This window comes from Equus przewalskii, chromosome 1 (assembly GCF_037783145.1).
Source record: "Equus przewalskii isolate Varuska chromosome 1, EquPr2, whole genome shotgun sequence".
NCBI lineage: Eukaryota > Metazoa > Chordata > Mammalia > Perissodactyla > Equidae > Equus > Equus przewalskii.
The window spans coordinates 32,194,762-32,209,088 of NC_091831.1; the positions used below are offsets into that span (position 1 = coordinate 32,194,762).

Consider the following 14,327-nt stretch of genomic DNA (forward strand, 5'->3'; position numbering starts at 1 on the left):
GTGAGTTGCCTGGAGGGGCTGGAACCTGATACGCAGGGTGCTGATGAGGTCCAGCACCCAAGCCTCGGTGCCCTCCTCCTCCGAATGGGATGGCCCAGGTCCCCCTGTGCTCTGGGAGGAGATGGAGGGCAGGCTCAGGGGGAGCAGGCCCTCACTAGAGGTCTCTCCATGCCCACCCAGGCCAAGACCCTGTTGCCCAGAGGCAGTGGAAGCCCAGAGAGATTAGGGTCTGCCCCAGGCACACAACAGGCTGGGGCTTGGAGCTGCGCTGCCCACTTCTGCTCCAGGCCTCTTCCTGCTCTTGCCAGGTGCCAGGAGGGTCTTTTGATGGTACTGGGAACCATGGCCAAGGGCATATGCAGTGGCAGTGCCAAGAAGCAGTTTGGGGGTGTTTGAAACCCCTATAATCTCCACTAACCCATAAGGCCTCCAATCAAAGTGAAATGTCTACTTGTTGGGCCAATTTGCCTGAAGGTGGGGCGCCCAGCCAGCTCCTTCCTATCCAGCCACCACCCTGAGCCTGCCTGAGGTGGGGCCTCCCCCCAACAACTCACAGTCACACTGGTTGCACATGGGCAGCTCATTTCCCACCGCTCCGTGAGGGGCCGGCCCTCATGACTCTTCTCTGCTATCGCCATGCAAGCCCCTCCACAGACCCTGCTTCCCCTGGACCCCTCAACACGCCCCCCCACCTTCCCAGAGGCTCCCGGACCCAGAACTTTCTGAAGGAATACCTAGTATTTAGTTGCTGAAAATAAATTGCCAGTCGAACAAATTGGCTCTTCAGAAAATGAGGTTGAGTCTACGGGCAGAAAATGGCCAAACCTGTCTCTGCAAACCCATATTAGCAGATGTAAAAAAGAAAGCACTCAAAGGCCTCTCTTCCCGTCATCACCTTGGAAACAGTGTCCTTCCCATAGGCTCGGTCCTCCTCTGGGCTTTGGCAGCGGCTCCGTCAAAGCCCCCTACTCCTTCGCTAGATTCCTGGGGGGAGTCTGTGGAGAGTGGGGGCCTGAGAGGGCACCCCCAATGAACTCCCCCTGCTGGGCAGAGAGGGGGTGCAGCTGGGGGGTTGTGGAAGCTCCCCTCACATCTAGCAGCCCTACAGAGTCGGGGGCCGTCAGGGTGGGCCCTTTAGGTAGAAGGGGGTGCCCCCTTGAGCTGTCCCTCCACCCTGAGGCTTACAAGGGCCTCCTGGGTTACCCTCCGTCTGTGCCCACCACGCCCACTGCCCTGCCCCCAACCCCCAGCAGGGGGAACCTTCTGAAATGCAAGGCTGATCCCATCGTCCCCGCTTAAAACCCCCCAAGCCTTCTTGGGGAAAAAAAATTCAACTTTAGGACGTGCCTTGCAACAGTAGGCTTCAAACCTTTTTGTATCAATAGTCTACTGTACACTTGATCAAAGCAACATAACTGTACTACAAAACTTGATTGATAATCATTTCACCCAAAAGTAAAATTTTGTTAGACCGTATCTCTTACTAAGATAGATGGAGCTTCTTTTTGGTGTTCTTTTCTCCTCATCAGTTCCTGTTTCCAGGAGTGAATATTACAGAATGAAAGAGGGCTCAGCAGCCAATCAGTTCCTTTTTAATATGTATATACATAGCTGTAAATGCTGGGAAAGTTGGTTCACATATATAAATCAATGGGATCAGAAGTTTTATTGTAGCCATGTCATTTAATTATTTTGAAATCCTTCCGAGTTTATATGCCAAAATCCCAGAGTGATCTGTCATCAAAAATTATTTTTAATGCTCTATCAGCTGACAGTTCCGTGAGGTCTTCCTTAGTGATTTTTAATGCACGGAACTGGAGACCTTTTGAGTTGCAAAAGCATTTGTTCATTCACTTGGGGAACATCGATATTCCTTGCTGTCCCCTTATTTGGCACCTGAGGATTTTAGCCCCAGGCCTGTCCCTCCTTGGACTCGGGCGGGGAGAGGCACGCACGCCTTTCTGGAGCTCTGGGGATGATCAATTTAGGGAGGAGTTTGTGCAGAACTTGAAGATCTGGAAATTAATTTCTCAGACCTCTGTGACCCACATACCCCTTGGAATGGGTGCCCCAGGGGACAGTGTACCCCGGTTTGAGGATCACTGATCTCCAGGGCCCTCCACCACCTGACTCCTGCTCACTCTGCAGCCCCGTTCTCACCCCATCCCGGAAGTGTGTGCTCCCCAAATCCTGAACTATTTGGATGAGTAGGTCCCCTCCAATAGGACGGTGAAAGGCTCTCTCCTCCAGGCTTTTGCATATGCCTCTGCCCCCAAGGCCTTCCCTCCTCTTCCTGCTCTCTCCTGTCGGGGTCCTTGGCTAATGCATCAGCTCCTCCAGGAAGCCTGCCTTGACCGTTCCCCCTGAAGAAGAAGTTAGGTGTCCTCTGCTCTTTTGTCCACCTTCCCCAGCCTCACTGTTGCACTATCCTGATACCCACCACCTCTCCTCTGGTCACCTGTCTCCTCATTGTCTCCCCCTCTAGACTGTGAGTGAGTCCCACGAGTGTAGGGCCAGTCTGGTTCACCTCTAACCCCTAGCACCTAGCAAGGGCCTGGCCTGGAGTAGGGACCAAAGCTCAGGGATAATCGTATTGACTGGTGGCCCCAGGCTTCCACCACTGCCTCAGGAAGGCTGCCTACCTGGGTGTGGGCCCACCCACCTCGCCCTCCTCCCCTGCCCCGCCCAGGTGCTCCTGTCCTACCGGCTTTGAAGGACCGACCTGCGGGGTGAATACAGATGACTGCGTGGAGCACGCATGTGCCAACGGGGGCATCTGTGTAGACGGCGTGGGCAACTACACCTGCCAGTGCCCCCTGCTGTACTCGGGTAAGCCTGGCAGGGTTTGAGCATCTGCGGGGAGGCCAGGGCCCACGCACACCCCGTTCCCGTGGGCGGAACACCCGGGGACCTGCCTCAGTGTCTGCAGGAGGTTTCTGCTGGGCCGGCTGCCTGGAACAGCACAGAGAACAGCTTCTCCCCTGCTTCTCCCTCCTTCTTCCCCCAGGAAGGGCCTGTGAGCAGCTGGTGGACTTCTGCTCCCCGGATTTGAACCCGTGTCAGCATGAGGCCCAGTGTGTGGGCACCCCAGATGGGCCCAGGTCAGTAGTGCCCGTTTCCAGGGCCAGGGAAGGTCATGGACAGCAAGCTCCCTCCCCTCCACCACCTCCCCATCCCCATGCTAACTCCTCACCTGTCGAGGTCTCGGCTGTGCAGGTTCCTGCCAGTCAGTGCAGGAGGTGGTGGTGGGCACAGCTTTGCGGCCAGACACGCCTGGGTTATAGCATGACCCTGAATGGATGCCTTGATTGCTCTGTGCCTCGTTTTTCTCATCTGCAAACTGGGCGTACCAGGAGCTTCCTCCTGGGGTGGCTGTGAGGATCGCATGAGCAAATGCATGGAGAGTACTTGGCTCCAGGTCCGACATCTGATAAGTGCTCCACAAATAGCTGTTATCATTCCAGATCCACAGTTCCTCATCTCCAGTTACAAAGTTTACAAAACTCTGAAAACCAAAACCCCATTTGATAGTAAAATCTAACCTGAACTGAACAGATCTGGAATAAAAGCTGAGCTGCACTGATGGAGATTACTCAGCCATTATTCATCCCACGTATGTGAATGTACAGAGATTTCGAAGCAGAAATGTGGCCATGTTTGATCAAGGGGCCGCCCCAGATCCCACTGGCATGGTACCTAGTACACAGTTGTAGGAACTCTTACCTTTCCAAAATCCAAAAAATTCTGAATTTCCCAACCTATCTGGCCCCAGCAGGTTTGGGTAAGGGGTCATTGACTGTTGTCACCATTATTATTACTGGCATATGTGGAAGTGCTTTGTCACCTGAAGACGGCTGTTTGAAAGTTTTAGGTTTTAAATGGGTTTTAAAAATGTTGCTCTCATCTGCAGCGTTGCATCCACTGGTCAGGGCAGCACAGGTGGTCAGGGCAGGGCTTCTTAGGGTCTGTGGCTGAGGAAGCTGGCCAGGGCGGGGGGTGGAGTCCCCCAGGGAGCCCATGGTGCACAGGAGCCGCCCAAGGCCCAGGGGCATGAAGCAAGAGCTGGGGGATTATCGAGGCCCGGATCCGAGGTCGAGGGGCTGCACAGGGGCCTCCGTCCACGTGGTGGACAGACACTGCACTTCTGGGTGAGCTGCTGGGTGGCTTTGGTGCGGGAGACCAAGAGGCAGTGGCACATCAAGTGGCATACCCGCTCTTCAGAGGGGCTGGGCCTCAGAGGGGAATAAAGCAGGACTGCACGTCGTCCAGTTTGGAGGTACTGGGATAGGCCCTCGCCCCACAAGAAGACGAGCACACCGCAGGTTATAGTGCGTGTTCTCTCAGCTTCCTGTCTCGGCGGGAAGATGGAACTAACAGACACTCAGCTGCGCCTAGCATTGCACCTGAGAGCCAGCGAGTATTCAGCACACATTCACTGAATGAATGAAAGAATGAGTGTAAACGAGTGAGTGGGTGGTGGCTTAGCTACTGTGACATTTTCAGACTGCAGCCCGGGCCCCACTAGTGGATTGTGATCAGTCAGGTGGGTCAAGATGAATGTGAAAAAATAAAACAGACAATATCAATGAGCATCACGCCATTTTATACAGTAAGGACAAGTATGGCGGCAGGAAACTGGTTCACGGGGGGGGGGGGGGGTGGTGTGTGCGTGCGTGTGTGTGTACTGGGTAGAAAGGTATTTCTTACAGCTTGAAAAACACTGGGAATGAGTGAAAAGTCCAGGCAGGAGCGCGTACCTGCAAGGTTCTGTGGTGGACCCTTGGAGTTTGCAGTTTGGAAGGGTTTCCGGCAAGGGATTGCTCAGTGACAGCTGGGGTGTTCACCAGAGGCTTCCTGGAGGAGGTGAGGTGTTGGCTTGGCTGCACTGCGGCTGGGAGAGAGAAGAGGGTATTCCAGAATCAAGAGGGGTGAAGGCAGAGAGCCGCTGGGGTGGGCCTGCTGTAGGGGGAGCAGGATGGGGAGAATCTGGCAAAAAAAAAGAGGGTCACTGAAAAGCGGGTGGAGGGACGTGCTCTTTCTTTGATAGGCAGATGGTTGGCAGAGCTGGACAGACTCAGGCAAGCAGTGAGGCCCAGCAGGAGCCGGCCTGGAGTCAGGAGTTCACAGAGAGGCAGGCACTGGCCCTTCTGAGAGCCAAGAGGCCTGCCCACTGGAGTTGGGGAGGGCAGGGAAAAGGGATGGTGGGCCCCGTGTGACGCAGGGCCATGCGCAGGGGGAGCAGCCGGGCAGATTGAGAAGGGGCTGGAGTTTGGCTTTGGTGTGCTGTTGCTGGTGAGGGTGGGTCCTCCATGACAAGAGTCCCATCTCCTCCAGCCCCTGGTGTCCACCCTCCCAGCCCGGAGCCCGCCCCCTGGCCTCTCGCCCCTGCCAAGCCCACACAAGTTCTCTCATTTTACTAGAAAAGGGTCCCAGGATGGGCTGGGGCATCTTTATATCTAGGGCTCTGTTTCACCTCCTGGGGGACCCCATAGACCTACAGGGCCTTGAGGTTCTCTGTCGCACACACACACCCAGCCCCTGGGCCCCACAGGCTCCTGGCTGAGCTCTGGGCTGAGTGTGGGGCTGACTGCCCACCACTGCCCCCTGCCCCCTAGGTGTGAGTGTGCCCCAGGCTACACAGGTGACAACTGCAGTGAGAACCAGGATGACTGCAGGGATCATGGCTGCCAAAATGGGGCCCAGTGCATGGACGAAGTCAACAGCTACTCCTGCGTCTGTGCTGAGGGCTACAGGTGAGTGGCCTCTGGACGCACCATGAGTAACCAACTCCTCCTAGCCATCAGCCCCGGGCTGGCAGGAGCCCCCAGGCATGGCTAGCCTGGGAGTTGGGTCCTGGGGTTTTAACCATGGCTATGCCAGTCACCAGCTGTGTGGCCTTGGGAGCGTTGCTTAGCTGCTCAGAGCATAGGCAGAGGGTCCCTAACCTGTTTGGTGGAGGGAGGAGCGGGTGGGCACAGATTACTGGGCAGTGCGCCATCACTTACCTGCCCAGAGAACCTCTGATGATATGTCCTGCCGTTAAGGACATTTACCTTTGCATCTTGGTTCCTCTGGGAGGTTGGGAGGGGAGGGCACCTGCCCTCCTTCTGCCCCCCACCTCCCAGGATCTTTTTTTTTTTAACAGTTTTATTGAGGTACGATGCACATACCATATACTTCACCCAGTTAAAGTGTACAACCCAATGGTTTTTAGTATATTCCCAGAGTTGTGCATCCATTACCACAATCAATCTTAGAATGTTTTCATTACCCCAGAAAGAAACTCCACACCTCTTATCTGTCACCCCAACCCCGCTCCCTCCCAGCTCTAGGCAACCACTAATCTACTAACATCTATGTCTATAGATTTGCTTATTCTGGATATTTCATATAAATGGGATCATATAATCTGTGGTCCTTTGTGACTGGCTTTCACTTAGCATCATGTTTTCGAGGTTCATCCATGTGGTAGCATGTATTGGAACTTTGTTCCTTTGTACAACTGAGTAACAGTCCATTGTTTGACTAGACCACATTTGTTTATCCATTCATCCATTGATAGATGTTTGGGTCGTTTCCACTTTTTGGCTACTGTGAATACTTGCTGCCACAGAGTGCTGTAGCCTGTACTGGAACCACCTGTTGGTAGTAATGTCCCCTCTTATTTCTTTAGTAATATGAGCCTTTTCTCTTTTGCTTGTGTCTTTAGTCTCAGTTTTCTTTTCTGTAAAATGGGTATAGTCAAACTTGCTAGCAGTCTAGCAACACGAGGAGTGAGTGCTTCTTAAACTTTAATATGCACACGAGTCACCTGGAATCTTGTTAAAGTGCAGACGCAGGAGGTTTTCCATTTCTGACAAGTGCCCAGGTGATATAGCTGCTGCTGGTTCAGGGACCACACTTGTTTCTCATCTGGTTTCCTAGTATCCTTCTGGCTCGTAATTCTCTCAGGAGAACTGTTCATTGGGAGCATCTTCGGTTGCTTTAAGGATCCAGTTTCCCGAGATGTTCAGTGAGTGTCTCTCCAGGACTGTGGGAGAGGAAGACGCCCGCTTGCTCCTTTGCCTTGCTCCCTCTGACCTGTGTCCTTTCCCTCTCAGTGGGCAGCTCTGCGAGACCCCTCCCCGCCCGCCTGCCCCCAGGAACCCCTGTGAGGGGACCGAGTGCCAGAACGGGGCCGACTGTGTGGACCAGGGCAGCCGGCCGGTGTGTCAGTGTCTCCCGGGCTTTGGTGGCCCCGAATGTGAGAAGTTGCTCAGTGTCAACTTCGTGGATCGGGACACTTACCTGCAGTTCACCGACCTGCAGAACTGGCCGCGGGCCAACATCACACTGCAGGTGCGTGCCCTGGCGCCCGGTCACAGAGGGGAGCCGGGCAGCAGGGGACCCCCCGGGTCAGAGCATCAAGATGCATCCCTGCCCAGGTATCAGTCAAAGCTCTTTGGATGTGGGTGTCAGGATCTGAGCTTGAACTAGTTAAAGCACAGTTGGAGAGGTTATGGGGTCACACAACCAACCTCAGAGAAGGGCGGAGGTGGACGTGGTTTCATGGGTGACTGGATGCAGAAAACCAAACTGACCAGGATCCTCTCCCACCCTCCCTTGTCTCAACTGCTCCTCAGCTTCAGCTCCTAATGTTGCAGATGGCGTTTCTCCACGTGGCTCGAACACAGCCAGAGTTAGCTCTGGGTTTATATCTTTAACCAAATGTCCCTGGGGTCCCTTATTTTGCCATTTCCTGTCTTGAATTCCACCTCAGAACATCACTATGTTGCCCTCAAAAAAAGCAAATCCCACTTCAACAGATTGTTTGCTAAATATTTCTTGGGGAGGGAGAGGAGAGTAGATTATATCGTACATCACATGATAAAAAATTTAAAACTCCTCTTTAGTCATCTCTCTCTTTTCCCAAAATTCCATTCCCTATCCCAAATGCCACATCTCTCCTCTCTCCTTTTTTTTGTCCTCCTCTCTTTTTTTCTCAGAACCCTTCAGCCTCTCAAACATGCTCACTCTGCTCTCCTTCCCTTTATCAGCTCCCCAGAATCCTATCCGCTCACACTGCCCACACAGCAAGACCACAGCCAGCCTAACTGCTCCATAAAGTAAAACTTGCCCAACCCCTACGCAGCTGTTGCCTCTGGCACAATCTTAGGTAGACTCAGTTTATCCTGCTGGCCCCATGGCTGCCTCTTCCCTGCCAGCTCTCATTGGACAACCGTCAACAACCTCAGGGAAGACCTCTCATTGGCCTGCCTTCAGTCACATGACCATCCCTGGACCAACCACTGAGTCCAGCGAGATGGGGTGCCATGATTGGTCCAGCCTGGGCCATGTGCCAGCTCTACAGACCAGGGAGTCAGTTCTTTACAGGGAGAAAGAGGGGAAAGGGGACAAGACAGGAAGAAAGATCATGGCTCCTACAGCATCCTAGAGGGATCTCCCTCCCAAGGCACTACTCCAGCTTTTGCTTGCATGGCTACAGTGACAGGCACTTTGTCCTGAGGGGCTCCTTCCAGGTTTGGTGGCTCAGGTGGTTAGAGAGTCTTCCTGGATCTCCTCTGCAGGTCCCACTCTGGCCCCAAGGCAGCTCCCTGAGGCCCACAGAACAGCTACGGCACATCTAGTCTAACTTTCCTCTCTGGGCAGATGGTCCCAAGGTCTCTTACCTACTCCTCCTAGCACTTAGTTTCTGGGCCTCAGCTGGCCCATCTGCTGTGCCTGTCCCAACCCTGGCCAGACTGGCAGTGGATGGGCTATGAACCAGGGGCTGCCAGCCTCTGTCAGCACCCCCTTGATGTGTCACCTGGGCTGGCTGGGCAGCCAGGGGAGGACAGTTCTGCACATAGCATCTCTCTTCCAATTGTGGGTCCCCCAACTGCCCCACCTACCAGCCTGTGTCTCTGCTGTGTGGGGTTGGGTAGAAGGAAAGTGCCATTGCCCATCAGGTCTCCACGGCAGAGGACAATGGGATCCTGCTGTACAACGGGGACAACGACCACATCGCAGTGGAGCTGTACCAGGGCCATGTGCGTGTCAGCTACGACCCAGGCAGCTACCCCAGCTCTGCCATCTACAGGTAGGGCTTCCTCGTGCCCACCAGCAGCCCTCAGGCATCTCCTGGGCCAAGAGCAGGTGGTTCCTGGCACCACCAGAAACCTGGGCTGCTTGAGCGGAAATGGCATTCAAACCATCTAGTCCAGCCCCTGCTTGGGTCTGAGGCTTTCTGGGGCCTGAGCAGTGGTCCCACCCTTCCCCATCCCACCACCACCTCTCAGGGGGCTCCTTAGTGGGGAAGCGGAGACTGATAACTTGGACACCCCTGCCCCAAACTTCTCACTTTCCCCAGAGAGTCCCCAGAGGGAAGCATCAGGGACCAGGCCATAGGTCACTGAGTCCCCAGGTCCCCTCCCTTAGAGATTTGGTCCTTTGGGAAGAAGCTGCTGGTCCAGTGGCCTTTCTGGGGAAGTGCCCTGGAAGGGATGGGCCAAACTGAAGCTCATTCCCTGGGGTGGGGCACCCCGTTTTTTTCCAGTGCCGAGACGATTAATGATGGGCAGTTCCACACAGTCGAGCTGGTCACTCTTGACCAGATGGTGAATCTCTCCATTGATGGCGGCAGTCCCATGACCATGGACAACTTCGGCAAACACTACACGCTAAACAGCGAGGCCCCCCTCTATGTGGGAGGTGAGGACCTGGCCTGGGTGGAGCTGCAGCTGGCCCCCCTAGGCCTCTCCATCAGGAGATGGTGACAGTCATTCCAGGTGGGGCCTCTGTTGCTCTCTGGTCTGAGGCTTTCCAAGAGAGCTGGTGTCCAGGGCACTGGACTATGGGGGGCAGTCCAGGATGGTGGGGGAGGGCCCTAGTCAATGGCCAAGCTGCTGATGGATTGTCCTCCCCTGCCCAGAGCCCATGCTGCTCTCTGCCCAGTCCAGACTGACCAGGAGGGATGGGTGCCTGGGTTGGGTCTGAGGCCTGGCCTGGAGGACAGCAGGTGTCGGGGCCTGGGACTTTCCTAGCTGTCTTCTGCCTTGTGGGCACCTTTCCTCTTGGCTTTAGGCCAGAAGGAGCTTGTCACTTGTTCAGGGTCCATTCCCAGTCTCGGGGCCTTAGAGGCCTGGAGCTGCTGCAAGCTTACAGGCTTTGTGGCTAAACGACACAGTCCACGATCTAGAATATTTCTAGGTCCAGACGAGGCAGGTTTCCAGAGGCAGTGGGGCCATCTCAGCGCTGCAGAGGGCCTTGCCGAGACTTTGGACCCCTGGGTTCCACCCCAGCTGCTTATTAGTTGTGCAACTTCGGGCAAGTCACTGAGCACCAACTGTCAAATGGGGTTTGGCGATGTCTACCTCACAGGGTTGCTGTGAAGTGATGACTATAAAAGTGGGTGACAAAGTGCCATCCATCCACATGAGCTCTAGGCCCAGGTCCTTTGCTGCTTTGGGGTCTCTGGGAGGTAAAGGCTGGTGTCCCAGAGGGAAGGAAGGAGCCCTGGGCGAGGGCAGCCAGACGTCAGGCACCCAGAGCCTCACTTATCAGCTGGCTGCTGCCAGGCCTGGCACCCTTGGGCTCTGATCACAGAGGAAGCAGCTTTTCCATTTCTTCTGGGAAAGGAGTCTGGACCCTCTAAGGTGGTAAAGGACCTTGGCTCAGGGTTGCAGAGACAGAAGGACAGAGGCCGAGGGCAAGAGGGAACACTGTGGAGATGCCAGCAGACCTCAGAGGTGGGTGCCAGGCACGGTCTGAGCCTGACTCAGCTCAGCTCTGCCCCCTCCCCCACCCCAGGGATGCCCGTGGACGTGAACTCGGCCGCCTTCCGCCTGTGGCAGATCCTCAACGGCAGCAGCTTCCACGGTTGCATCCGAAACTTGTACATCAACAATGAGCTTCAGGACTTCACCAAGACGCGGATGAAGCCAGGCGTGGTTCCGGGCTGCGAGCCCTGTCGAAAGCTCTACTGCCTGCATGGCATCTGCCAGCCCAACGCCACCCCGGGGCCCGTGTGCCACTGTGAGGCCGGCTGGGGAGGCCTGCACTGCGACCAGCCAGCTGATGGCCCCTGTCATGGCCACAAGTGAGCCCTCGCCCCTGCCCACCTGCAGGTTCCCTTCCTTGCAAGTGCCACTTTCCCCTGGTGAGGAAAGACTGTACTATAAGCCCCCAAATTGGAACATGTGGCCTAACACAGGGTTTTATTAGTTTTTTCTGGTTTTCAGTTTTTATTGAGGAAAAGGTCCCTAGGGTTAGTCACAGACTCACATTTTGCTCCTTTCCCCTTAATCGTGAGAAGAGGATAACATCCCATGAAGCCAAGACTGGGGGTGTGGGGCACCCTTAGGTGGGCCTTGGATTGGCTCCAGTCTGTCCTCACAGTGCCTTTTCTCTGTCCCCTCCAGGTGTGTCCACGGGAAATGTGTGCCTCTCGATGCTCTTTCCTACAGCTGCCAGTGCCAGGATGGGTACTCAGGGGCCCTGTGCAACCAAGCTGGGGCACCCGCGGACCCCTGCGGGGGCCTGCAGTGCCTGCACGGCCACTGCCAGGCCTCGGCCACCAAGGGGGCACACTGTGTGTGTGACCCTGGCTTTTCGGGCGAGCTGTGTGAGCAAGGTCAGGGGCCCCCCTCCTGACATGCCCCCTCCAGGGCCCCTCCCCACAACTTTCTGTAGTGACTTGACTTTTCTTCCTTCCAACCCCAGCGACCCCTCTGTGCCCCTCCCCACTCCTGCACTGTGGGCTGCTACTGGGCTTTAGTGCCCTCCAGCCTCTGGGCTCTGAGCCCCACCCCCAGACAGATGCCCCTTTCTCCCTGGCCCTGTTTGCCCTGCAGCCCCCTTATCCTGGGTAAGTGCTCCTTCTGGCTGGGGTCTCTCTTTATAGAAGAGACCACCCAGGGTTAACAACTCCTGCCCGAGCCTCTACATCTTGGCCCCATCACCTTGGGACCAGGGGAGCAGCAGGAAGTCTGAGGGTTGGGGAAATTTTCCCAGGCCCTCCATGGCCCGCGTGACCAAGATGCTTTTGCTGGAATCAAGACTGCTGAGGAGGGCAGGGGGACCCTGAGAAATCCAGGCCTCAGCCACCTTCAGGGTCCCCTAGGCCACACCCTCTGGGCACGAATTTCTTCTCTAACATTGTTCCCTCCCAGGCCTCTAGCCACCTCTTGCACTTCTCTAGCAACCGGGAGCTCACCTTAGCCTGGCCACCCAATCTGTCCTGGAGGGCCCTGGCAGCTAGAAAGTTCTTCTTTCCCACCGACCCCACCACTGTGGGCCCAGGAGGAAGCGAGTGCATGTGCATGTCGGGCAGGGAGGATGCCGGGGACAGAGGCGGGTCTGAGAGCTAGAGGACCCGTCCAAGGATGCTGCCCTCCTTCTCCTCCTCCTGCCTCCCCCGGGGGCAGCGCTGGCCCATGGGTGTGCCCTGAGGCTTTCTCTTGGTGTCTGTCCCATCCAGAGTCCGAGTGCCGGGGGGACCCTGTCCGGGACTTTCACCAGGTCCAGAGGGGCTATGCCATCTGCCAGACCACGCGCCCGCTGTCGTGGGTGGAGTGCCGGGGCTCCTGCCCAGGCCAGGGCTGCTGCCAGGGCCTGCGGCTGAAGCGGAGGAAGTTCACCTTTGAGTGCAGCGACGGGACCTCTTTTGCTGAGGAGGTGGAGAAGCCCACCAAGTGTGGCTGTGCCCTCTGCGCGTAGCGCCTGGCGTGGACGGGGAGGGCGAGGGCGAGCGAGGGGCACGGCCGCAGCGGAGCCTGAGCAGCAGCCGCTGGGCCTGGGTGGGGCCATCAGCAGGACGCTCCTGGGCGGCGGGGCCGGCCTCACCCCGGCCGCGCCGCCTTCCTACAGCAAAAGGCGCGCAGGTGGGGGTGGAGCGGGTGGGCGTGGCTCGGGCTGAGGACCGCCCTCTCCGGAAGTGCCTTGCACAAATAGGCGCTTAATAAATACTTGTTGAATGAATGTGTGCGTGAGGTCAGGCCAAGAAGTGCAGATATTGACACACCCGTCCTTGCCTGCTACCTGGGTCTGAAGAAGGGACTGGCTCCTCCCAAAGCAGCCTGTCCCTCTCACCTGGCCCAGGCTGGCCCCAGAAGCCCCTTGCCCCCTGCAGATAACCTTGAAGTACCCTCAGCCCGCCCTGGGGCAGCCAGCCTGGCTCTCAGCTCCTTCTGCTGCTGCAGCGTCTAATGACAGTGGGCCAAGCTGCGGGGGGAAGGGCCCCCTCTTGCTGGCCAGGGAGGGAGTGACCCTTGCTCCCTGAGCTGACTGGCAGCGCTGCAGCCACTGCTCGCTCCGCTCCGGAAGGCGGCTGGGGGTGGAGGTGGGTCTTAGAACCAGACCTCTGAATCCTAAAGTTATGGGATGACCATTGTAACTTCAAGGAGGAGGCTCATGTGGGGGAAACGGCTACTGGGGCTGCATGGGGTGGGGACCCATCAAAAAGACAGGGGATTCTTGGTTTCAGTTGAATAAACATCACCACCTCCAGTCACTAGCCACGAAAGGGGCATTGGTCCCAGGATTCCTCAGCCACTAGCCAGCCACAGTTGCTGGCGAGCCACTGGCAGAAGGACGGGGTGTAAGGGGCTTGGGCTCGGCTGCTTGGCCTGGTGGGCGGGGGGGGGGGGGGGGGGGCGGGGGGGGCATCTCCTCCAGTGGAGACTGGGTTCAGATCCCCTCACATGCAGACCAGTAGGGAGCAGTGGTCCAGGCAGCAAGAAACCCGGCTCTGTCACTCTGGGCAAACTTCTCCATGGGCCTCGGTTTCCTCAGCTATCAAATGGGAAGGTGGGATAACTGAATGAGCAATGTGGACCCTCCCTACTACGGCTCCTGGAGGGAGGCTGGAAGAGTTAGAAGATCCATTTTCATTCATCCCATCATCAAGTATTTATGTGCCTAACAGGCTGGGTACTGTGGGTGCTCATGGACAGATGTGAACTAATCACAGAGCGTCACAGGAGCAACCAGGAGGCCTTGGGAAGAGAGCTGAGCCGCTGAGCACCCCAAAAACAGACCTGGCTCAGGCTGGAACTGCTCACCAGAGGTGTTTGCAAGGAAGCACTCAGTGTTTGAAGTCACTGAATACCTGACCCTGCGACTACAAATGCTTCTCTTCCATGCAGAATGAAAGTGTAGAAAGACTATCTTTGAGCCTAAATAGTGAGCTGGCTGGAAGATAGGTCATGCTCTTCTGTCCCAGATGTCTCCCCAGGAGAGTGCACCCCTGGGGTTGTGAGCAAGGGGGGGTGGTGAGCATGTCCCTTTCCTGGCTCTTTCTGTCTGCAAGCAGAAGGCCAGATTGGGGGAGTGTGTTGCCGTGAGGTTGA

The 14,327-nt window shown here is 56.3% G+C and overlaps 1 protein-coding gene across 2 annotated transcripts in view; it reads left to right on the plus strand.

Annotated features, from left to right (window-relative positions):
• SLIT1 (slit guidance ligand 1) overlaps window positions 1–12,957 on the plus strand; it is a 182,657-nt gene extending 169,700 nt beyond the window's left edge. Inside the window, exons 29-38 of one of the 2 annotated variants that reach the window (XM_070560146.1) lie at window positions 2,690–2,829; window positions 3,008–3,101; window positions 5,616–5,753; window positions 7,101–7,338; window positions 8,949–9,079; window positions 9,536–9,690; window positions 10,789–11,077; window positions 11,400–11,611; window positions 12,458–12,571; window positions 12,764–12,957. In XM_070560146.1, coding sequence (XP_070416247.1) covers window positions 2,690–2,829; window positions 3,008–3,101; window positions 5,616–5,753; window positions 7,101–7,338; window positions 8,949–9,079; window positions 9,536–9,690; window positions 10,789–11,077; window positions 11,400–11,611; window positions 12,458–12,571; window positions 12,764–12,930 — 1,678 coding nt within the window. In that variant the 3' untranslated portion in view covers window positions 12,931–12,957. Of the gene's footprint in view, window positions 1–2,689; window positions 2,830–3,007; window positions 3,102–5,615; window positions 5,754–7,100; window positions 7,339–8,948; window positions 9,080–9,535; window positions 9,691–10,788; window positions 11,078–11,399; window positions 11,612–12,457 lie in introns of both variants that reach the window. The other variant, XM_070560152.1, reaches the window with a different exon arrangement.
• Window positions 12,958–14,327: the final 1,370 nt, after the last annotated feature.